This window comes from Phyllobates terribilis, unplaced genomic scaffold, assembly GCF_046119375.1.
Source record: "Phyllobates terribilis strain yellow unplaced genomic scaffold, ASM4611937v1 Scaffold_8__6_contigs__length_399053987, whole genome shotgun sequence".
Taxonomy (NCBI): Eukaryota; Metazoa; Chordata; class Amphibia; order Anura; family Dendrobatidae; genus Phyllobates; species Phyllobates terribilis.
Genome location: NW_027362768.1, coordinates 172,811,430 through 172,837,850, shown reverse-complemented (window position 1 = coordinate 172,837,850; position 26,421 = coordinate 172,811,430). Strand labels below are relative to the sequence as shown.

At 42.4% G+C, this 26,421-nt stretch overlaps 1 protein-coding gene across 2 annotated transcripts in view; it reads left to right on the top strand.

Moving 5' to 3' along the window:
* The window catches only part of LOC141157026 (FRAS1-related extracellular matrix protein 1-like), a 264,796-nt gene that overhangs the window by 209,120 nt on the left and 29,255 nt on the right, over positions 1-26,421 (top strand). For both annotated transcript variants that reach the window (XM_073643738.1, XM_073643739.1), the window contains 2 exons: positions 4,873-4,945; positions 24,851-25,000. In XM_073643738.1, the coding sequence (XP_073499839.1) occupies positions 4,873-4,945; positions 24,851-25,000 (223 nt within the window). The remainder of the gene's footprint in view (positions 1-4,872; positions 4,946-24,850; positions 25,001-26,421) is intronic.

The window sequence follows — 26,421 nt, the reverse complement described above, 5'->3', positions numbered from 1 at the left end:
ATAGACGCCTCTCCATTACTAACCTGGGCTTGATGTCAGCTGGCATTATAAGCTGACATCAACCCCAACCCTATTACCCCCTGCCACCGCACCAGGGCAGCGTGGAAGAGCGAGGCTAAGTGCCAGAATTGGCGCATCCTATGGATGCGCCATTTCTGGGGCGGCTGACGGCAGGTGTTTCTAGCCTGGGAGGGGGCCAATATTCATGGCTCCCTTCCTGGGCTATTAATATCAGCCCCCAGCTGTCTGCCTAGCCTTTGCTAGCTATTAAATTAGGGGGGACCCCACGTCATTTTTTTTGGGGGGGTCCTCCATTTTAATAGCTAGTAAAGGCTAGGTATTCAGCTGGGGGCTGATATTAGTAGCCTGGGAAGCTCCGTGGGTATTACCCCCTTCCCAGGCTTCAAACATCTGCCCCAGCCGTCTGCTTAACCTCCGCTAGAGACTAAAATTACGGGGAACCCCACGCCAATTTTTTTTAATAATAAATCCTTTATTTTAATACTAAATGACAAGTACAGTAACCAACACTATGACTGTACTTATTATATATGTGACTGACATGTTTCTATCTATCTAATCTATGTGTGAAGCTCTATTCTGTCTGTTATAAATTGTCGGGTACAGATGCTGAATTGCCGGCCGGCTTTTTTAAAGAGACGGTGCAAGAAAACACTATTATTTTTTTTGATAAATCCTTTACACTAAATGACAATTACAGTAAGCAACACTGTCACTGTACTTCGTATATATGTGGCTGACATGTTTCTATCTATCTAATCTATGTGTGATTCTCTATTCCTTCTATTCTAAATTGTCGGGTACAGATGCTGAATTGCCGGCCGGCTTTTTTAAAGAGACGGTGCAAGAAAACACTATTATTTCTTTTAATAAATCCTTTGCAGTAAATGACAAGTACAGTAAGCAACACTGTCACAGTACTTCATATATATGTGACTGACATGTTTCTATCTATCTAATCTATGTGTGATTCTCTATTCCTTCTATTCTAAATTGTCGGGTACAGATGCTGAATTGCCGGCCGGCTTTTTTAAAGAAAGCGTCTTCTGAGCAGTTTGTGAGCTTTTGGACACCTTTGAAGGTGTTTTCTATGTGTTCCTATGTGTTTTTGTTTGCCTGCCATTGGTTTTAACGGTGTTCGACGGTGTTCTAAGGTGTTCGACGAACAGTTCGACGAACAGTTCCTCGAACATCCCGGTGTTCGACGAACCGAACCGAACCCGAACACTACGGGGGTGGCTCAACACTAGTCCCCACTTCTCACATTACAGATCTTTGCGGTCCCAACTTCTCACAGTGAAGATCCTTGTGGTCCCCACTTCTCACAGTACAGATCCATGTGGTCACCACTTCTCACAGTACAGATCCTTGTGGTCCCCACTTCTCACAGTACAGATCCATGTGGTCACCACTTCTCACAGTACAGATCCTTGTGGTCACCACTTCTCACAGTACAGATCCTTGTGGTCCCCACTTCTCACAGTACAGATCCATGTGGTCACCACTTCTCACATTACAGATCCTTGTGGTCCCCACTCACAATACAGATCCTTGTGGTCCCCACTTCTCACATTACAGATCTTTGTGGTCTCCACTTCTCACATTACAGATCTTTGTGGTCTCCACTTCTCACATTACAGATCTTTGTGGTCCCCACTTCTCACAGTACAGATCCTTGTGGTCCTCACTTTTCACAGTACAGATCCTTGTGGTCCCCACTTTTCACAGTACAGATCCTTGTGGTCCTCACTTCTCATAGTACAGATCTTTGTGGTCCCCACTTTTCACAGTACAGATCATTGTGGTCCCCACTTCTCACAGTACAGATCCTTGTGGTCCTCACTTCTCACAGTACAGATCTTTATGGCCCCCACTTTTCACAGTACAGATCCTTGTGGTCCCCCACTTCTCACAGTACAGATCCTTGTGGTCTCCACTTCTCACAGTAAAGATCCTTGTGGTCCCCACTTCTCACATTATAGATCCTTGTGGTCCCCACTTCTCACAATACAGATCCTTGTGGTCCCCACTTCTCACAATACAGATCCTTGTGATCCCCACTTCTCACAGTACAGATCCTTGTGATCCCCACTTCTCACAGTACAGATGTTTGCGGTCCCCACTTCTCACAGTGAAGATCCTTGCGGTCCCCACTTCTCACAGTGAAGATCCTTATGGTCCCCACTTCTCACAGTACAGATCCTTGTGATCCCCACTTCTCACAGTACAGATCCTTGTGGTCCCCACTTCTCACAGTACAGATCCTTGTGGTCCCCACTCACAGTACAGATCCTTGTGGTCCCCACTTCTCACAGTACAGATCCTTGTGGTCCCCACTTCTCACAGTACAGATCTTTGTGGTCCCCACTTCTCACAGTGAAGATCCTTGTGGTCCCCACTTCTCACAGTACAGATCCTTGTGGTCCCCACTTCTCACAATACAGATCCTTGTGATCCCCACTTCTCACAGTACAGATCCTTGTGGTCCCCACTTCTCACAATACAGATCCTTGTGATCCCCACTTCTCACAGTACAGATCCTTGTGGTCCCCACTTCTCATAGTACAGATGCTTTTGTGATCCCCACTTCTCACAGCACAGATCCTTGTGGCCCCCACTTCTTACAGCACAGATCCTTGTGGTCCCCACTTCTCACAGCACAGATCCTTGTGGTCCCCACTTCTCACAGCACAGATCCTTGTGGCCCCCACTTCTTACAGCACAGATCCTTGTGGTCCCCACTCACAGTACAGATCCTTGTGGTCTACACTTCTCACAGTACAGATCCTTGTGGTCCCCACTTCTCACATTACAGATCCTTGTGGTCCCCACTTCTCACAGTACAGATCCTTGTGGTCCCCACTTCTCACAGTACAGATCCTTGTGGTCCCCACTTCTCACATTACAGATCCTTGTGGTCCCCACTTCTCACAGTACAGATCCTTATGATCCCCACTCCAGACTTTTAAACATTTAGATAATGTATCATTTACAACAACTGTTTCTTTCCTGTCCATTAACCAGTTTTTTTTTACCTATGTGTATATCGTGTCCCTTAGTCCTGGCTTCTGAAGCTTCAGTATAAGGCTGTTGTGTGGTACAGTAACAAATGCTTGTGCAAAATCAAGATATATCACATCAGTCACATGACTAATGTCTACATTTGCAGGTGTATGATCTAAAATTATAATCTTGCCCTATTTGAGCCTCCATCAGTGCAATGAACTCATCTGCTCTCTAATGATAATGAGATGACTCTGCTCATTCTGTTCCAGTCTATGCAGCAAAGCTTTCAAGTAAGCTGCAGGAAACGGGAAGTGTCAGGCTTTTGTATGCAAATTGTCACATAAAAATCTAAAATGATAAATGCCAAACACTTCATTTAAATATGTCCTCTTCTAATAATGACTTCAAGCCCCCAGCAATAAAACAGATTACACTCAGGTCATGCTTAGTGCAGGCTGTTCATAAAAATATCAGTCTTCACAATGCTAAGTACCTAAAAGATGCAAAATGTACTCCACTGACAGTAAAAGCCTAATGAGGTCCTTTGTGGGATGTGTAACATTTACGCTGGTTCTGCATCACAAAAGAAACTGTAACATGCCAAGAAAAATGGGAAAGTCTTCCAGAATACATACTGTAAGATTCCTCACGTTATACCAAACCTTACACAACGAAGAGATGTTTTATGGTGAAGCCGGGGCATCTTTTCTTAGGTTTCTGCATTGTGACATTCCTCTGTTGTTGTTTCTGGAAATATATAAATACATTGACGAAATTAAATGGAATAGTTAGGAAAACATATACATGCACATGTACAGAAGTGGGCACAGGATGTTTTTTTGCTACCATCATAAGATATAGATGGGTTTGTCTAAGATAGGACATAGCCACATAAACGTGGCCAATGTAAATTTCCAACATTCTGTTTTAGCCAATTTTTATATTCCAGAATTCATGTAAATCCAGGTCATATCTTGGGGATTGTGTGGCTTCAATTAAAATTTTTGTCAACTTGCACAATTTCAGGGCTTTCCACAGAACGGGTCTTGGAGCCGACTCTGCTGCTCCTACGACTTTACCTATTTTTGCTTGCCAAATCCGGAAGGTGTTTAGGCTTTACTGAAACATATTTATGAGGGGCCACCGGTGGTGATGTGTGCAAGGAAATGTAAAGGCAAAGATAAGAGGCCGTGAGAACCTGCTCCACGATGATAAGCCATGCCAAACTCAACGAGTGTGCAAGCAGATAAGACAGCTCCGCTCCCTGCTCCAATCTATGGTCAGGCCTGGATAGACGTCCCCTTTAAGCAATGACCATTTATTTATTTGCCTTGCATTTTTTCAGAATTTTTTGCTTATTCAGTTTCTACCCCCAGAGACCGTTCATTGGCTTACATTCAAAGTGACAGGATATTCTTTAGAATGTGCTATCGATTTTATTATTTTGCCATATTATTAGTTTTATATTATAATTATTATTAATATGTTATATTATTATTATATCATATTATTTATTATTGTGTTATATTATTATTTATTATGTTAATATTTGTATTATTGTATTTTTTTTAGAATTCTTCTGCATCAAATCAATTATTAATAAAACTAAATATTTTATTTATTTATTTTTATTTCCTCATTTATTAATTTTACTGTTTTATTTCTTAAATGTTTTGGGTTTAAAGGCAGCTCTATAAAAGTTTTTACATTTTCTCTCTAATTGAAAAAAATCTCTCTATTTTTTTTTTTTAAACGTATTAAACATTTGACATTGAAACATCAAGTAAAAAAGGAAGAATATAATATGTTATATAATTAAAAAGAATATATCTTTATTTTTCATAGGTGCAGGAGATTTCAGCTAGGTTGGGACAGGATTTCACACACACAAGCGCAAGTCTTGTGCAATTTGATCCAGGTTGGGTTTTTTTTTTTACATTTTTTTTTTACATTTCATTGTTTGATTTTTATTTTTCTTAGAACACCTACAGCGAGAACATTATAATTGTGTTAAAGTAATGTAAGTAACTAAAATATATATATGTAAAGTATTTAAATATTTAACTTATTTTTATATTTATTTTTATGCAGCTTAGAGAATTCATTCAGCTTCTTCTACATGAAAAAAAAAACAAAAGATTTAAAAGTTTTCAAAGTTTTAAAAACATTTTTTTTTATAAAAAAAATAAGTTTGATATTACCAGGTCAATATAGTAAAGCATATAAAAAATATTGCATGTATTAGTACAATGTAACAGCATTGTTTTAGCAAATATAAGAACCAAGAATACATTCAGCTCTGTCTGACGCGCCCCCTGGGACATATTCCTTTTTGAGGGGAATACCCGGCACCGGATCAGATGGGGGGTTGTAGTCTCCGAGCGGCTGTGACCCAGTCCGTGCCCAGGGCGTCAAACTGAGTTGTATGTGGCAGTCCTACAGATGTTGTTAAGAGTTCTTTTGTGTCGACTACGCCACCCGTTGTGATGCGGTCACTGTGGCCGCCGCTGCAGCAGGGTCCGCTGAGGCTGATGGTGGGTGCGCAGCTTGGTGGGATAACCCCCAACGGGAGGGGTATAGCCTCAGAGGGGACAGGTGCAGAGGATGGGGGTTGTGGTGGTGTAGTGCAGACGGCAGTGAAGACAGAGTCGGGTTGTGCAGTTAAGGGTGTTTACTTACTGCAGATGTTGTACTGGTCACTCCAGCTTCGAGTGACCACCCGAGCCGTGCTGCGTCCACCAGGTCCTGGATCCAGCCAACCCCCAAACAAGTCCGGAGCGTGGCCCTGAGCTCTCTTTCTGTCCCGTTCTCTGGCCGTCCCCACCAGTTATCCACCTAGGTCCAGCTCCCTCGGGCCTTCTGTTGGGACACCCTTGGCCCTGGGTTCCCTGACCCTTCATGTGGTGTGCCTTCGGGGTGGATGTGGTGGGTGACCGTGGCAGATGCTGCCCACGGTCTCCGGTCTCTGGCTGGGGAATGTTTTTACCCCCACCAGCTTGGGTTCCGGTACCCTGATGCCGACTCTTCACCCGGGGATTTTAGTTGGGATCTTGGAGTCCTTTTCTTCTGTGCCTCTGGGTCTCTCTCTTTTCTCCTCTCTCACTCTGGGTCTTTCTTCTCTCCTCTGCTCCTGACTTGTTCTCTGCAACTGACTGACTCTCTGCATCTGACCCTGTTCTTAGTTGGTGCCCACCTTATATATCCCTCTATGTGTGAGCTCAGGTGACCAGCACCCAATGAGCTCCTATCTTTACCCAGGCTGCTCCCCCTATCTGCCCCTACACTACTTGGGATGTACCACCCCCCTCCCACTCCAGCCAGGAACAGACTCGGTCGTACCTGCACATTTCTAAGTGGGAGTACCGTCGGCCTGTTCCTCGGAAATGGGATGTGTGTAGTGCATGCAGCCTACCGAGCTCAGTTCCACTCTCCATCCTTACCCGGGAGTGGAATATCACACCTCTGGGTTGAGGTGCAATACCCCTGTAGCAGCCGAATCCTCAGGGTGCTACATTCCCCCCTGGTAAATCACAGCACGTCCTCGGGCTGTAAGACATAAATAACACCAAAAACATACATTTTTTTTTTTTTTTTTTCATATAAACATAATAAAACATATAAAACATTATATATATAAAACTTTTCATATCAACATTCTCGTCGTCTCTTGTTTCAGGTTCCTCCTCCGGACACTGTGCAACGTGTGTCCGGGAAAAGTGCGACAGTCTCTTAGAAAAACTGGTTTTCCTATAAAACCGGTAGGGGGCGCTTTAGGAAGCGCAACTATATACAGGGGAAGTTGGCCGCTCTCAGTCCTCGGCCAGGTAGAGGGAAGGGAATGGCTGCTCACAGTCCTCAGCCTGTGGGATTAAGGGGTTAACTGGTAAACAGTTTACTCAGCTGGTCCCAACGGGGACTATATATACGTAGCAACAGTTTCTTTGGTACCCGGTCGGGTAACTATTTACATCACTGCTCTGCCGCACTCAACGGCGTCTTCCTCCTGCTCTTTGCTTATAGCTGGTTGTAACTTCAGACCCGTCAGGGTCCTCTTGCTCCTCCTCCTCGCACTGCAACTCCTCCTCCGTCAGGCGGTGTACGTGGAGGGCGTAAGGTCCTTTGGCACACTTGTGCCGGGTGAAGGTGACCTCGTCTCCGATGTAGAGGTCACGACCTCTGTGCCCCTCCGGCAGATGGGACTCCACGTCTCTGCGCGTGACAAAGACGTCGCCGGGGGTGTTGTTGTCTCTAATGAAGCCCCACCCGTGCTGCTGGTTGAACTTTATTACAGTCCCGGTGGTACGGGGACTGTGCGCTGCACGGGGGTCCCTCCTGGTCCGGCTCTTTTGCTCGGCGCTCCTTATTTGGGCCTGTTGTTCCCGGACCCGCCTCTCTCTCCGCTCCCTCGCAAACTCCTCGAGCTGTTGGCGGCAGCACTCAGCACGCTCCGCTGCAGCTGCCCTGGTTTCCTGAGTGAACCCCATTAGATCTTCTCCGGTGGGGTCCCACTCAAACTGCGCTTCCGCTAGCGGGGGCGAGATCCTTATTACGGGCTTCGGAGCCGGAATCAGGGGTGCACACATGGCCCCAACCCTCCTCTGGTGCTCCAGTTCGTAATACTTCTGGGGCCAGATGAAAGGCTGCCCGTCCGGCCACGTGTGCTGGGCAAACAAGTCCTCTCCCAGACGCGGCACCCTTGATTTTACGGGTGCGGGCGCGGTGGTGGTGGCGCCCGGGTTACCCAGGCCTTGCGGCCAGGCCTGGGGCACCTGGAAGGTGAAGGGCACCGTTAATACGGCGGCGCCCTGGGCTACCTGGCCTTGCGACCAGGCCGGAGGCTCCGCGGAGGTAGGGGGCGCTGTTGGTGATGCGACGCCCGGGAATTCTAGGCCCTGCGACCAGGCTGGTGGTACTTCCTGCTTGGTCACGCTCGGGGTCGAGGCGTGTGACGTCACAGGGGTCGCGGCGGCGGCTTCCGGTTGGGGCCTAGTCTGCGTCGGTGACATGGCGTTTTCGGGCACAGCAGGGGGACTTTCGGGCTCTGCGACGGGGAGCTGGGGCAGGTAAGCGGTGTCACGGCTTGGGGTATAGGCGTCCCCTTTACCTGCCTCCATGCGTTCGGCTCCCTCCTCGGCGCCGTCTCCGGCCTTGGGTCCTCCCGCGCCATCCTCAGAGGCGGTCTGCTTCCTCATCTCGGCTGGCGTGCTCCGGGTCTTGGTTTGCTGGGCCATCTCCCGGCTCCACTCCGCCAATGTCTCTCGTTGTACCCGGGCCATCCTCCGTGCGAGGCCCTCCAGGGCAGTCTGTGCACACTCCCGGTCTCGGGGGAGCTGTGCAAGGACCTCCACTAGGCCTAGTGGGGTCGTGGTGTCCAGCAGGCTCCTGACCAACGGGTCGGTGCTGCTCTGCTCTTCTTCCAGCAGGCTCCTGGCCAGCGGGCCGGTGCTGCTCTGCTCTCTGGACATCTCCGGGTGAGCTTCTCTGCTACTCCTCGTTAGACCTCTTGCCTCCGGGTGCGCTCGCTCCAGACTGCCCCAGGCGGCACCCATCTTCGTTCTTTTCTTTCGTCTCCTCCCACTTCGAGGGCGGTCCCGGGGCAACTCGGTGACTGTCAGCTCCAGGGGTAGTTCTTTCACGCTGACAGACACCTCTAGCATCACAGTCTCTGTTGGTGGGGGCGGTTTCCACTTTTGGCGCCATTTTCTGTCCCGGCCCACGATGGGAGGCGGCCTCTTGCCCTCCTTTGGCACGCCCATAATGGCGTCCGCTGCTCTTCCAAGGCGGGAAATCTTCGGATTTGGCGGGAAGCGTCGCCCAGTGGCGGGAAACTCGGCAGATGGCGGGAACAAGCTGGAAATGGCGGACAATCGGCGGGAAACGACTGGTGATGGAGTCCGATGGCGTGGACCCTCCGGAACCGGCGGGAGACTTCTTTCTGAGGTAAACTTGCACTTTTCTTCAGGCACGCAGTACCCGGGTGTTGCGGGCACGTAATCCTGCCGACTACGCCAAAGTTGACGCGCCCCCTGGGACATATTCCTTTTTGAGGGGTAATACCCGGCACCGGATCAGATGGGGGGTTGTAGTCTCCGAGCGGCTGTGACCCAGTCCGTGCCCAGGGCGTCAAACTGAGTTGTATGTGGCAGTCCTACAGATGTTGTTAAGAGTTCTTTTGTGTCGACTACGCCACCCGTTGTGATGCGGTCACTGTGGCCGCCGCTGCAGCAGGGTCCGCTGAGGCTGATGGTGGGTGCGCAGCTTGGTGGGATAACCCCCAACGGGAGGGGTATAGCCTCAGAGGGGACAGGTGCAGAGGATGGGGGTTGTGGTGGTGTAGTGCAGACGGCAGTGAAGACAGAGTCGGGTTGTGCAGTTAAGGGTGTTTACTTACTGCAGATGTTGTACTGGTCACTCCAGCTTCGAGTGACCACCCGAGCCGTGCTGCGTCCACCAGGTCCTGGATCCAGCCAACCCCCAAACAAGTCCGGAGCGTGGCCCTGAGCTCTCTTTCTGTCCCGTTCTCTGGCCGTCCCCACCAGTTATCCACCTAGGTCCAGCTCCCTCGGGCCTTCTGTTGGGACACCCTTGGCCCTGGGTTCCCTGACCCTTCATGTGGTGTGCCTTCGGGGTGGATGTGGTGGGTGACCGTGGCAGATGCTGCCCACGGTCTCCGGTCTCTGGCTGGGGAATGTTTTTACCCCCACCAGCTTGGGTTCCGGTACCCTGATGCCGACTCTTCACCCGGGGATTTTAGTTGGGATCTTGGAGTCCTTTTCTTCTGTGCCTCTGGGTTTCTCTCTTTTCTCCTCTCTCACTCTGGGTCTTTCTTCTCTCCTCTGCTCCTGACTTGTTCTCTGCAACTGACTGACTCTCTGCATCTGACCCTGTTCTTAGTTGGTGCCCACCTTATATATCCCTCTATGTGTGAGCTCAGGTGACCAGCACCCAATGAGCTCCTATCTTTACCCAGGCTGCTCCCCCTATCTGCCCCTACACTACTTGGGATGTACCACCCCCCTCCCACTCCAGCCAGGAACAGACTCGGTCGTACCTGCACATTTCTAAGTGGGAGTACCGTCGGCCTGTTCCTCGGAAATGGGATGTGTGTAGTGCATGCAGCCTACCGAGCTCAGTTCCACTCTCCATCCTTACCCGGGAGTGGAATATCACACCTCTGGGTTGAGGTGCAATACCCCTGTAGCAGCGGAATCCTCAGGGTGCTACATGTCTATATAGAGATGGTTGGATCATCACCTTATAAATATGATTAATAGCGTTTGCTACATATAGAAAGAAGATAAACATTAGCAGCACTCTGTTATGTTTATTCCCTTTAAGCCCCAATACCCCTCACCCCCTGGTTTTGGACCATGAACAATGTGAGATCTGTTTACTATATGGGAAACTCCACATTTCAGTTTTCCCTACAGAACCCAGAGTGTTTACAGAGACAAAAAGAGCACAGATGCCGGACTTCCTAAGAGCTGCAGCAATTACGTTAAGACAATAGCCACAGTGGATGGATGCTCAGAGCTAATAATAAGACCCATTACACCGGCGATCACAAAATGTAAAAGTCAGTGGGAATATGTTGTCACCTGCAGTCAGTGCCTTAGATCCATGTATAGGGGGCAAATAAACAATTATAAACAGCGCAAAAGTCATTTCTATCTTTCTATCTACAGTGGCATGTAAAAAGTTTGGGCACCCCTGGTCAAGATTAATGGTTATTGTGAACAGTTAAGCAAGTTGATGATGGAATGATCTCTAAAAAACCTAAAGTTAAAGATGACGCATCTCTTTTTGTATTTTAGGAAAAATATATATATATATTTTTTTTCTTTTACATTTTACAAATTACAAAAAGGAAAATGGGCCAATGCAAAAGTTTTGGCACTCTGCATGGTTAGTACCTAGTAGCGCCTTCTTATGAAAGTATCACAGCTTGTAAACGCTTTTTGTAGCCAGACAAGGGTCTTTCAATTCTTGTTTGAGGGATTTTCAGCCATTCTTTCTTGGACAATTCTCCTAGTTCTGTGAGATTCCTGGGGCGTGCCATTGGCTGCAACACAACCACAAAGCATGATTGATCCTCCCCCATGCTTAACGGTTGGCAAGATGTTCTTTCCTGAAATTCTGTTCTTTTTTTTCCTGCACACATACCTGTGATCATTGCAGCCAAAGAGTTCTATTTTAACCTCATCGGTCCACAGGACTTGTTTCCAAAATGCATCAGGTTAGTTTAGATGTTCTTTTGCAGACTTCTGACTGAATTTTATGGTGAGGACGTAGGAGAGGTTTTCTTCTGATGACTCTTCCATGAAGAGATCATTTAATCTTTAAATTGCTTAACTGTTCACAATAACAGTAATTTTGACCAGGGGTGCCCAAACTTTACATGCCACTGTAACTACTATAATACTGCCCCCTATGTACAAGAATATAACTACTATAATACTGCTCCTATGTACAAGAATATAACTACTATAATACTGCCCCTATGTACAAGAATATAACTACTATAATACTGCTCCTATGTACAAGAATATAACTACTATAATACTGCCCCCTATGTACAAGAATATAACTACTATAATACTGCCCCCTATGTACAAGAATATAACTACTATAATACTGCCCCCTATGTACAAGAATATAACTACTATAATACTGCCCCTATGTACGAGAATATAACTACTATAATACTGCCCCTATGTACAAGAATATAACTACTATAATACTGCCCCTATGTACAAGAATATAACTACTATAATACTACTACTATGTACAAGAATATAATTACTATAATACTTCCCCTATGTACGAGAATATAACTACTATAATACAGTTCTTATGTACAAGAATATAACTACTATAATACTGCTCCCTATGTACAAGAGTATAACTACTATAATACTGCCCCTATGTACAAGAATATAAGTACTATAATACTGCCCCTATGTACAAGAATATAACTACTATAATACTGCTCCTATGTACAAGAATATAACTACTATAATACTGCCCCTATGTACGAGAATATAACTACTATAATACTGCTGCCTATGTACAAGAATATAACTACTATAATACTGCTCCTATGCACAAGAATATAACTACTATAATACTGCCCCTATATACAAGAATATAACTACTATAATACTGCCCACTATGTACAAGAATATAACTACTATAATACTGCCTCGTATGTACAAGAATATAACTACTATAATACTGCCCCTATGTACAAGAATATAACTACTATAATACTGCTCCTATGTACAAGAATATAACTACTATAATACTGACCCTATGTACAAGAATATAACTACTATAATACTGCCCCTATGTACAAGAATATAACTACTATAATACTACTACTATGTACAAGAATATAACTACTATAATACTTCCCCTATGTACGAGAATATAACTACTATAATACAGTTCTTATGTACAAGAATATAACTACTATAATACTGCTCCCTATGTACAAGAGTATAACTACTATAATACTTCCCCTATGTACAAGAATATAAGTACTATAATACTGCCCCTATGTACAAGAATATAACTACTATAATACTGCTCCTATGTACAAGAATATAACTACTATAATACTGCCCCTATGTACGAGAATATAACTACTATAATACTGCTGCCTATGTACAAGAATATAACTACTATAATACTGCCCCCTATGTACAAGAATATAACTGCTATAATACTGCCTCGTATGTACAACAATATAACTACTATAATACTGCCCCTATGTACAAGAATATAACTACTATAATACTGCTCCTATGTACAAGAATATAACGACTGTAATACTGCCCCTATGTACAAGAATATAACTACTATAATACTGCTCCTATGTACAAGAATATAACTACTATAATACTGCCCCTATGTACAAGAATATAACTACTATAATACTGCTCCTATGTACAAGAATATAACTACTATAATACTGCCCCCTATGTACAAGAATATAACTACTATAATACTGCCCCCTATGTACAAGAATATAACTACTATAATACTGCCCCTATGTACGAGAATATAACTACTATAATACTGCCCCTATGTACAAGAATATAACTACTATAATACTGCCCCTATGTACAAGAATATAACTACTATAATACTACTACTATGTACAAGAATATAACTACTATAATACTTCCCCTATGTACGAGAATATAACTACTATAATACAGTTCTAATGTACAAGAATATAACTACTATAATACTGCTCCCTATGTACAAGAGTATAACTACTATAATACTGCCCCTATGTACAAGAATATAAGTACTATAATACTGCCCCTATGTACAAGAATATAACTACTATAATACTGCTCCTATGTACAAGAATATAACTACTATAATACTGCCCCTATGTACGAGAATATAACTACTATAATACTGCTGCCTATGTACAAGAATATAACTACTATAATACTGCCCCCTATGTACAAGAATATAACTACTATAATACTGCCTCGTATGTACAAGAATATAGCTACTATAATACTGCCCCTATGTACAAGAATATAAGTACTATAATACTGCCCCTATGTACAAGAATATAACTACTATAATACTGCTCCTATGTACAAGAATATAACTACTATAATACTGCCCCTATGTACGAGAATATAACTACTTTAATACTGCTGCCTATGTACAAGAATATAACTACTATAATACTGCCCCTATTTACAAGAATATAACTACTATAATACTGCCCCTATGTACAAGAATATAAGTACTATAATACTGCCCCTATGTACAAGAATATAACTACTATAATACTGCTCCTATGTACAAGAATATAACTACTATAATACTGCCCCTATGTACGAGAATATAACTACTATAATACTGCTGCCTATGTACAAGAATATAACTACTATAATACTGCCCCCTATGTACAAGAATATAACTGCTATAATACTGCCTCGTATGTACAAGAATATAACTACTATAATACTGCCCCTATGTACAAGAATATAACTACTATAATACTGCTCCTATGTACAAGAATATAACGACTGTAATACTGCCCCTATGTACAAGAATATAACTACTATAATACTGCTCCTATGTACAAGAATATAACTACTATAATACTGCCCCTATGTACAAGAATATAACTACTATAATACTGCTCCTATGTACAAGAATATAACTACTATAATACTGCCCCCTATGTACAAGAATATAACTACTATAATACTGCCCCCTATGTACAAGAATATAACTACTATAATACTGCCCCTATGTACGAGAATATAACTACTATAATACTGCCCCTATGTACAAGAATATAACTACTATAATACTGCCCCTATGTACAAGAATATAACTACTATAATACTACTACTATGTACAAGAATATAACTACTATAATACTTCCCCTATGTACGAGAATATAACTACTATAATACAGTTCTAATGTACAAGAATATAACTACTATAATACTGCTCCCTATGTACAAGAGTATAACTACTATAATACTGCCCCTATGTACAAGAATATAAGTACTATAATACTGCCCCTATGTACAAGAATATAACTACTATAATACTGCTCCTATGTACAAGAATATAACTACTATAATACTGCCCCTATGTACGAGAATATAACTACTATAATACTGCTGCCTATGTACAAGAATATAACTACTATAATACTGCCCCCTATGTACAAGAATATAACTACTATAATACTGCCTCGTATGTACAAGAATATAGCTACTATAATACTGCCCCTATGTACAAGAATATAAGTACTATAATACTGCCCCTATGTACAAGAATATAACTACTATAATACTGCTCCTATGTACAAGAATATAACTACTATAATACTGCCCCTATGTACGAGAATATAACTACTTTAATACTGCTGCCTATGTACAAGAATATAACTACTATAATACTGCCCCTATTTACAAGAATATAACTACTATAATACTGCCCCTATGTACAAGAATATAACTACTATAATACTGCCCCTATGTACGAGAATATAACTACTATAATACTGCCCCTCTGTACAAGAATATAACTACTATAATACTACTCCTATGTACAAGAATATAACTACTATAATACTGCCCCTATGTACAAGAATATAACTACTATAATACTGCTCCTATGTACAAGAATATAACTACTATAATACTGTTCTTATGTACAAGAATATAACTACTATAATACTGCTCCTATGTACAAGAATATAACTACTATAATACTGCTCCTATGTACAAGAATATAACTACTATAATACTGCCCCTATGTATAAGAATATAACTACTATAATACTGCCCCCTATGTACAAGAATATAACTACTATAATACTGCTCCTATGTACAAGAATATAACTACTATAATACTGCCCCTATGTACGAGAATATAACTACTATAATACTGCTGCCTATGTACAAGAATATAACTACTATAATACTGCCCCCTATGTACAAGAATATAACTACTATAATACTGCCTCGTATGTACAAGAATATAGCTACTATAATACTGCCCCTATGTACAAGAATATAAGTACTATAATACTGCCCCTATGTACAAGAATATAACTACTATAATACTGCTCCTATGTACAAGAATATAACTACTATAATACTGCCCCCTATGTACAAGAATATAACTACTATAATACTGCTCCTATGTACAAGAATATAACTACTATAATACTGCCCCTATGTATAAGAATATAACTACTATAATACTGCTCCTATGTACAAGAATATAACTACTATAATACTGCCCCTATGTATAAGAATATAACTACTATAATACTGCTCCTATGTACAAGAATATAGCTACTATATTACTGTTCCTTATGTACAAGAATATAACTACTATAATACTGGTCCTATGTACAAGAATATAACTACTATAATACTGCCCCTATGTACAGTACAGACCAAAAGTTTGGACACACCTTCTCATTTAAAGATTTTTCTGTATTTTCATGACTATGAAAATTGTACATTGACACTGAAGGCATCAAAACTATGAATTACCACATGTGGAATTATATACTTAACAAAAAAGTGAGAAACAACTGAAAATATGTCTTATATTCTAGGTTCTTCAAAGTAGCCACCTTTTGCTTTGATGACTGCTTTGCACACTCTTGGCATTCTCTTGATGAGCTTCAAGAGGTAGTCACCGGAAATGGTCTTCCAACAATCTTGAAGGAGTTCCCAGAGATGCTTAGCACTTGTTGGCCCTTTTGCCTTCACTCTGCGGTCCAGCTCACCCCAAACCATCTCGATTGGGTACAGATCTGGTGACTGTGGAGGCCAGGTCATCTGGCGTAGCACCCCATCCCTCTCCTTCTTGGTCAAATAGCCCTTACACAGCCTAGAGGTGAGTTTGGGGTCATTGTCCTGTTGAAAAATAAATGATGGTCCAACTAAACGCAAACCGGATGGAATAGCATGCCGCTGCAAGATGCTGTGGTAGCCATGCTGGTTCAGTATGCCTTCAATTTTGAATAAATCCCCAACAGTGTCACCAGCAAAGCACCCCCACACCATCACACCTCCTCCTCCATGCTTCACGGTGGGAACCAGGCATGTAGAGTCCATCCGTTCACCTTTCCTGCGTCGCACAAAGACACGGTGGTTGGAACCAAAGATCTCAAATTTGGACTCATCAGACCAAAGCACAGATTTCCACTGGTCTAATGTCCATTCCTTGTGTTCTTTAGCCCAAACAAGTCTCTTCTGCTTGTTGCCTGTCCTTAGCAGTGGTTTCCTAGCAGCTATTTTACCATGAAGGCCTGCTGCACAAAGTCTCCTCTTAACAGTTGTTGAAGAGATGTGTCTGCTGCTAGAACTCTGTGTGGCATTGACCTGGTCTCTAATCTGAGCTGCTGTTAACTTGCGATTTCTGAGGCTGGTGACTCGGATAAACTTATCCTCAGAAGCAGAGGTGACTCTTGGTCTTCCTTTCCTGGGGCGGTCCTCATGTGAGCCAGTTTCTTTGTAGCGTTTGATGGTTTTTGCAACTGCACTTGGGGACACTTTCAAAGTTTTCCCAATTTTTCGCACTGACTGACCTTCATTTCTTAAAGTAATGATGGCCACTCGTTTTTCTTTACTTAGAATTTGTATTATGGCAAGAAAAAAGCAGCTAACAGACTATTCAGTAGGACTATCAGCTGTGTATCCACCTGACTTCTGCTCAACACAACTGATGGTCCCAACCCCATTTATAAGGCAAGAAATCCCACTTATTAAACCTGACAGGGCACACCTGTGAAGGGAAAACCATTTCCGGTGACTACCTCTTGAAGCTCATCAAGAGAATGCCAAGAGTGTGCAAAGCAGTCATCAAATCAACAGGTGGCTACTTTGAAGAACCTAGAATATAAGACATATTTTCAGTTGTTTCACACTTTTTTGTTAAGTATATAATTCCACATGTGTTAATTCATCGTTTTGATGCCTTCAGTGTGAATGTACAATTTTCATAGTCATGAAAATACAGAAAAATCTTTAAATGAGAAGGTGTGTCCAAACTTTTGGTCTGTACTGTACAAGAATATAACTACTATAATGCTGCCCCTATGTACAAAAATATAAGTACTATAATACTGCCCCCTATGTATAAGAATATAACTACTATAATACTGCCCCTATGTACAGGAATATAACTACTATAATACTGCCCCTATGTACAAGAATGTAACTACTATAATACTGCTCCTATGTACAAGAATATAACTACTATAATACTGCCCCCTATGTAAAAGAATATAACTACTATAATACTGCTCCTATGTACAAGAATATACAGTTATGCGCAAAAGCATAATTTTAATTAATTCTAATATTGTGAGAAGCACTTGTAGATAGATAGATAGATAATAGATGTATAATAGATACAGTTGTGCTCAAAGTTTGCATACCCCGGCAGAATTTTTCCTTTCTTGGCCTTGTTTCAGAGAATATTAATGATAATAAAAAAAACTTTTTCTCCACTCATGGTTATTAGTTGGGTGAAGCCATTTTTGTCAAACTACTGGTTTTCTCTTTTTAAATCTTAATGACAACCAAAAACATCCAAATGACCCTGATCAAAAGTTCACACACCCCAGTTCTTAATGCCGTGTATTGCCCCCTCTAACATCAATGACAGTTTGAAGTCTTTTGTGGTAGTTGTGGATGAGGTTCTTTATTTTCTCAGATGGTAAAGCTGCCCATTCTTCTTGGCAAAAAGCCTCCAGTTCCTGTAAATTCCTGGGCTGTCTAGCATGAACTGCGCGCTTGAGATCTCCCCAGAGTGGCTCAATGATATTGAGGTCAGGAGACTGAGATGGCCACTCCAGAACCTTCACTTTGTTCTGCTGTAGCCAATGACAGGTTGACTTGGCTTTGTGTTTTGGATCGTTGTCATGTTGGAACATCCAAGTACGTCCCATGCGCAGCTTCCGGGCTGATGAGTGGAAATTTGCCTCCAGTATTTGCTGATAACGTGCTGCATTCACCTTTCCTTCAACTTTTACCAAGTTTCCCTTTGTAGCTCACACATCCCCAAAACATCAGCGATCCACCTCCGTGCTTTACTGTAGGAATGGTGTTCTTTTCATCATAGGCCTTGTTGACCTCTCTCCAAATGTAACGTTTATGTTTGTGGCCAAAAAGTTCAATTTTGGTCTCATCACTCTAAATTACCTTGCTCCAGAAGTTTTGAGGCTTGTCTCTGTGCTGTTTGGCGTATTGTAGGCGAGATACTTTGTTGTTGCATTTGTGCAGTAATGGCTTTTTTCTGGCGACTCAACCATGCAGCCCATTTGTCTTCAAGTGCCTGCTTAATGTGCATCTTGAAACAGCCACACCGCTAGTTTTCAGAGAGTTCTGAATTTCAGCTGATGTTATTTGTGGGTTTTCCTTTGTATCCCGAACAATTTTCCTGGCAGTTGTGGCCGAAATTTTTGTTGGTCTACCTAACCGTGGTTTGGTGTTTACAGAGCTCCTGATTTTCCATTTGTTAATCACAGTTTGAACGCTGCTGACTGGCATTATGAATCCCTTGGATATTTTCTTGTATCCCTTTCCTGTGTTATACAGTTCAACTACCTTTTACCGTTGACAATTCTTTTGCTTTCCCTATGACTGGCAATCCAGAAACGTCAGTGTCTGGATGAAAGATGCAAGAGTCTGTCTGGATCCCAGAAACTCACTCAGCTTTTATGCACATGCACTGATTACAAGCAAACAGGTCACAGGTGAGGATGTTACCTTTAGTAGCCATTCAAACCCATTTGTGTCAAATTCTGTGCATGTTATCCAATATCACCAGGGTGTGTGAACTTTTGATCAGGGTCATTTGGATGTTTTTGGTTGTCATTAAGATTTAAAAAGAGAAAACACAGTAGTTTGACAATAAATGGCTTCACCCAACCAATAACCATGAGTGGAGAAAAAGTTTTTTTGTTATCCTTCATATTCTCTGAAACAAGGCCAAGAAAGGAAAAATTCTGCCGGGGTATGTCAACTTTTGAGCACAACTGTAACTACTATAATACTGCTACTACAGGTGCATCTCACTAAATTAGAATATCATCAAAAAGTTAATTTATTTCAGTTCTTCAATACGAAAAGTGAAACTCATATATTATATAGAGTCATTACACACAGAGTGATCTATTTCAAGTGTTTATTTCTGTTAATGTTGATGATTATGGCTTACAGCCAATGAAAACACAAAAGACATTATCTCAGTAAATTAAAATAATTAACAAAAAACACCTGCAAAGGCTTCCTAAGCATTTAAAAAGGTCCCTTAGTCTGTTTCAGTAGGCTCCACAATCATGGGGAAGACTGCTGACTTGACAGATGTCCAGAAGGCAGTCATTGACACTCTCCACAAGGTCCCAGAGTCTGGAGGAAGAGTGTAGAGGCCACAATCCAAGCTGCTGGAGGTCTAGTGTGAAGTTTCCACCATCAGTGATGGTTTGGGGGGCCATGTCATCTGCTGGTGTAGGTCCACTGTGTTTTATCAAGACCAAAGTCAGCGCAGCCGTCTACCAGGACATTTTAGAGCACTTCATGCTTCCCTCTGCCGACAAGCATTTTGGAGATGGAAATGTCATTCTCCAGCAGGACTTGGCCCCTGTCCACACTGCCAAAAGTAACAATACCTGGTTTACACACAACAGTATCACTGTGCTTGATTGGCAGCAAACTCGCCTGACCTTAACCCCATAGAGAATCTATTATAGAGAATCTATGGGGTATTGTCCAGAGGAAGATGAGAGACCCCAGACCCAACAATGCAGACGAGCTGAAGGCTGCTATCAAAGCCACCTGGGCTTCCATAACACCTCAGCAGCCACAGGCTGATCGCCTCCATGCCACATTGCCGCATTGATGCAGGAATTGGTGCAAAAGGAGCCGACCAAGTATTGAGAGCATTTACTGAACATACATTTCAGTAGGACAACATTTCAGATTTTAAAATCATTTTTAAAGCTGTTGTTATAAAGTATTCTAATTTACTGAGATAATGTCTTTTGTGTTTTCATTGGCTGTAAGCCATAATCATCAACATTAACAGAAATAAACACGTGAAATAGATCACTCTGTGTGTAATGACTCTATATAATAGATCCCTCTGTGTGTAATGACTCTATATAATAGATCACTCTGTTTGTAATGACTCTATATAATATAGGAGTTTCACTTTTTGTATTGAAGAACTGAAATAAATTAACTTTTTGATGATATTCTAATTTAGTGAGAAGTTCCTGTATGTACAAGAATATAACATTTATAGTTAGAGGATCAGGAAACTTGTGGGGATTATAAGAGGACATTTGTTTTGAAGAGTCAGTAAATAATGTGACACAGGTGTGATACCAGAGATGAAGAAGAAGATGTGAATAAAATCTATAATCCGGCACCAGGAGGAATGAGTCAGTGCTCACAGGTGTGGGACTTCGATGTATCACTGGTAGTCGCTGTCCTGGTGGGAGGCTAAGCAGTCACTGCCCCTTTAACAATGTTACATTTATAACTGTATATTTAATAAACGCAGGTTGTAACATTGAAACATGGACAAACAAATACAAAGGGGTAAATGTATCAAACAACCCCTAGAACTGGTAATTAGAGTGTAAGCCCATGGGGTCAGGGAGCCGGTGCATCTGCTGTACTGTGCACCTTTAAGTATCTTGCATGAAGTTGCAGATTTCGGTGTCTCCCTCGTCTCTTTCTGCCGCTATCACTCCTCACAACAGCTAACATGTAATTTATAATCCAGTTACCGGTACGAGGCTAATTTATTCATCCTGATGAATTCCAGCAAAATAAAACGTTCCAGTAAATCAAATCCTTGAGACTTACACAGGTCAGCGCTCAATTAAAGGTTGTAGTATGAGAAGGCATTTCATTAGAAATCACATTAAATCTACTTACCGCTTTATAAAAATGACATCTGTCCCCTTTACATTTACTTCAATGATTTACTTTTAGATGTAAAATATTTTTTTTTAACCCCTGACAGTTTCAGGTGCAGTTTCAACTTGGCAGATAGATGGCGATGTTCTCTTTAACTCATAGCTAAGAGCTCATTGCAAAGATTCTGCCCACTTTTATTAACTTTCCCAAAATTTGCATATTACAGGCCACTTTATCGGAGTTGTTTTTTTGTTTTTTTTTACTTTAGTCTTTTTTTATCGATAATCTGATTCCAAGATGTACTGCTGCTGGGATCCCGAGCAATCAGCCATAATCTGCAGAGAAATGTTCAGTTTCTCTACAGCGCCACCACGGGAGAAATGTAGTATTACATAGTTTATACTGAAATCAATGGGCTGTCAGGGTAATGCACAGGAGTCTCTGTCGTATTAATCGAGTTTTTCTTCTCATGGTTCATCTTGGCTGAGGGTTTTGGCCAACGGATTGGTAATTTTTGGCCAGTAGATTCAATTTGGCCCAAATAAAATCCATCTCAAATGAAAGCACCCCAAATGCAAGAAAAGACATTTCTTATGCTATTAGGTCTTCTCGGCTCCAAAGTATATTAAATAGAGGGCAGCGAAGGGGTTAAAGGATATTAAAAAATATTTTACTCACCTGTCCTTAGGACACCGTCAATTTTCGGTTGTTCTGGCGCTGATGTAGTGGGGCGGAAAGGAGCGCCAGAAGAACCAGAAACTGACTGGGGAGCTGCGGTAGAGGCAGTAGAAGAACAGGTGGATATAATGTACTGTACAGACCAAAAGTTTGGACACACCTTCTCATTTAAAGATTTTTCTGTATTTTCAGGACTATGAAAATTGTACATTCACACTGAAGGCATCAAAACTATGAATTAACACATGTGGAATTATATACTTAACAAAAAAGTGTGAAACAACTGAAAATATTTCTTATATTCTAGGTTCTTCAAAGTAGCCACCTTTTGCTTTGATGACTGCTTTGCACACTCTTGGCATTCTCTTGATGAGCTTCAAGAGGTAGTCACCGGAAATGGTTTTCACTTCACAGGTGTGCCCTGTCAGGTTTAATAAGTGGGATTTCTTGCCTTATAAATGGGGTTGGGACCATCAGTTGTGTTGTGCAGAAGTCTGGTGGATACACAGCTGATAGTCCTACTGAATAGACTGTTAGAATTTGTATTATGGCAAGAAAAAAGCAGCTAAGTAAAGAAAAACGAGTGGTCATCGTTACTTTAAGAAATGAAGGTCAGTCAGTCCGAAAAATTGGGAAAACTTTGAAAGTGTCCCCAAGTGCAGTTGCAAAAACCATCAAGTGCTACAAAGAAAATGGCTCACATGAGGACTGCCCCAGGAAAGGAAGACCAAGAGTCACCTCTGCTTCTGAGGATAAGTTTATCCGAGTCACCAGCCTCAGAAATCACAGGTTAACAGCAGCTCAGATTAGAGACCAGGTCAATGCCACACAGAGTTATAGCAGCAGACACATCTGTACAACAACTGTTAAGAGGAGACTTTGTGCAGCAGGCCTTCATGGTAAAATAGCTGCTAGGAAACCACTGCTAAGGACAGGCAACAAGCAGAAGAGACTTGTTTGGGCTAAAGAACACAAGGAATGGACATTAGACCAGTGGAAATCTGTGCTTTGGTCTGATGAGTCCAAATTTGAGATCTTTGGTTCCAACCACCGTGTCTTGATGCGACGCAGAAAAGGTGAACGGATGGACTCTACATGCCTGGTTCCCACCGTGAAGCATGGAGGAGGAGGTGTGATGGTGTGGGGGTGCTTTGATGGTGACACTGTTGGGGATTTATTCAAAATTGAAGGCATACTGAACCAGCATGGCTACCACAGCATCTTGCAGCGGCATGCTATTCCATCCGGTTTGCGTTTAGTTTGACCATCATTTATTTTTCAACAGGACAATGACCCCAAACACACCTCCAGGCTGTGTAAGGGCTATTTGACCAAGAAGGAGAGTGATGGGGTGCTACGCCAGATGACCTGGCCTCCACAGTCACCAGACCTGAACCCAATCGAGATGGTTTGGGGTGAGCTGGACCGCAGAGTGAAGGCAAAAGGGCCAACAAGTGCTAAGCATCTCTGGGAACTCCTTCAAGATTGTTGGAAGACCATTTCCGGTGACTACCTCTTGAAGCTCATCAAGAGAATGCCAAGAGTGTGCAAAGCAGTCATCAAAGCAAAAGGTGGCTACTTTGAAGAACCTAGAATATAAGACATATTTTCAGTTGTTTCACATTTTTTTGTTAAGTATATAATTCCACATGTGGTAATTCATAGTTTTGATGCCTTCAGTGTGAATGTACAATTTTCATAGTCATGAAAATACAGAAAAATCTTTAAATGAGAAGGTGTGTCCAAACTTTTGGTCTGTACTGTATATTATTATTTTAACCCCTTCGTGGGTCCTCAAAGAAAACAGCAAAATGTCTCCTGGCTGGTTGATATTTTGCTGGATTTGTGTGAATTAAATTGCCACAAAATTTTCAGATTTGCCATAATCCAAAACTATTGAAAACTTCTGAACAAATTCAATTTGTTACGGATCTCCAGTCCTGTATGAACTAAATAGATCCGCAACTCTGCTGTCCTGATAGTTTGCTACAGTGTGTCTGTGCAGGTCAGATGTAGCAGTCTGGAGTCCGCAGACGATTGTCTAGACTGGATGTGAGTGTGCCTAAAACACAACCAAAGACTATAAATCCAGCATGATGTCTGGGAAGGAGCTTTAGCTTTAGCCCAAAAAGCATTGAGTTCTGGTGTCTTTAAGTTGTTTTTTGGTGTCTTTAAAGGGGTTGTGCACTCCTTGGACAACTCCTTCTTAAATAACACAGGGCCTCAGTGAAAATAAAAAAAGCAAAATCTCATCTCCTGGTCCGTTGTTGTCCCAGAGATGTTGGCGACGAGCCTGAAACAACAATGCCATTCTAGTGCCGGCAGGAGTGTCACCGTCATTTCTGGAATAGCGCCGGTCCAGGAGATGAGGTTTTGCTGTTTTTATTTTAACTGGGGCCCTGTTTCGTTTAAAAGGCGCAGTCCAAATAGAAGACAAACCAAGAACACTTTTTCATTTCAGGTGACTTTTCAGAATGTGCACATGAGGAATAACACTATTTCCGGCCATCAGATGACTCATATTCTGCAATTTTTCACCAGTTTTCCCCTCTGCAGGTTCTGTTTCTATCTTTTCAGTTGTCTCTGAGCTGGTGGGTATAGACTTGCTGCTATGATGTCTCCCATACACAGCACACACAGACATAGGGGATTCCTGCTCTTCTGTCTTGATAAATTTTGGTTCTCTTAATTTCTTTTAGGCGTTTCTACAAAATCTTGGAATATTTATGTGAAGAACGATGGTCTGGAAGAAAGCCACGAGTTCTTAAAAATTATCCTAAGGTCACCCAAGAACGCCGTACTGGGCAAAACTACAGAGGCCACGATTGAAATAATGGATCCAAGAGAAGGTGAGGGTGAAATCTACTGATCGATTCAATGATTAGGTAAACTTTACATGTAGGTGCTTCCCTATAGGCTGCATATACAGTATAGACCAAAAGTTTGGACACACCTTCTCATTTAAAGATTTTTCTGTATTTTCTTGACTATGAGAATTGTACATTCACACTGAAGGCATCAAAACTATGAATTAACACATGTGGAATTATATACTTAACAAAAAAGTGTGAAACAACTGAAAATATGTCTTATATTCTAGGTTCTTCAAAGTAGCCACCTTTTGCTTTGATGACTGCTTTGCACACTCTTGGCATTCTCTTGATGAGCTTCAAGAGGTAGTCACCGGAAATGGTTTTCACTTCACAGGTGTGCCCTGTCAGGTTTAATAAGTGGGATTTCTTGCCTTATAAATGGGGTTGGGACCATCAGTTGTGTTGTGTAGAAGTCTGGTGGATACACAGCTGATAGTCCTACTGAATAGACTATTAGAATTTGTATTATGGCAAGAAAAAAGCAGCTAAGTCAAGAAAAACGAGTGGCCATCATTATTTTAAGAAATGAAGGTCAGTCAGTGCGAAAAATTGGGAAAACTTTGAAAGTGTCCCGAAGTGCAGTTGCAAAAACCATCAAGCGCTACAAAGGAACTGGCTCACATGAGGACCGCCCCAGGAAAGGAAGACCAAGAGTGACCTCTGCTTCTGAGGATAAGTTTATCCGAGTCACCAGCCTCAGAAATCGCAGGTTAACAGCAGCTCAGATTAGAGACCAGGTCAATGCCACACAGAGTTCTAGCAGCAGACACATCTCTTCAACAACTGTTAAGAGGAGACTTTGTGCAGCAGGCCTTCATGGTAAAATAGCTGCTAGGAAACCACTGCTAAGGACAGGCAACAAGCAGAAGAGACTTGTTTGGGCTAAAGAACACAAGGAATGGACATTAGACCAGTGGAAATCTGTGCTTTGCTCTGATGAGTCCAAATTTGAGATCTTTGGTTCCAACCACCGTGTCTTTGTGCGACGCAGAAAAGGTGAACGGATGGACTCTACATGTCTGGTTCCCACCGTGAAGCATGGAGGAGGAGGTGTGATGGTGTGGGGGTGCTTTGCTGGTGACACTGTTGGGGATTTATTCAAAATTGAAGGCATACTGAACCAGCGTGGCTGCCACAGTATCTTGCAGCGGCATGCTATTCCATCCGGTTTGCGTTTAGTTGGACCATCATTTATTTTTCAACAGGACAATGACCCCAAACACACCTCCAGGCTGTGTAAGGGCTATTTGACCAAGAAGGAGAGTGATGGGGTGCTACGCCAGATGACCTGGCCTCCACAGTCACCAGACCTGAACCCAATCGAGATGGTTTGGGGTGAGCTGGACCGCAGAGTGAAGGCAAAAGGGCCAACAAGTGCTAAGCATCTCTGGGAACTC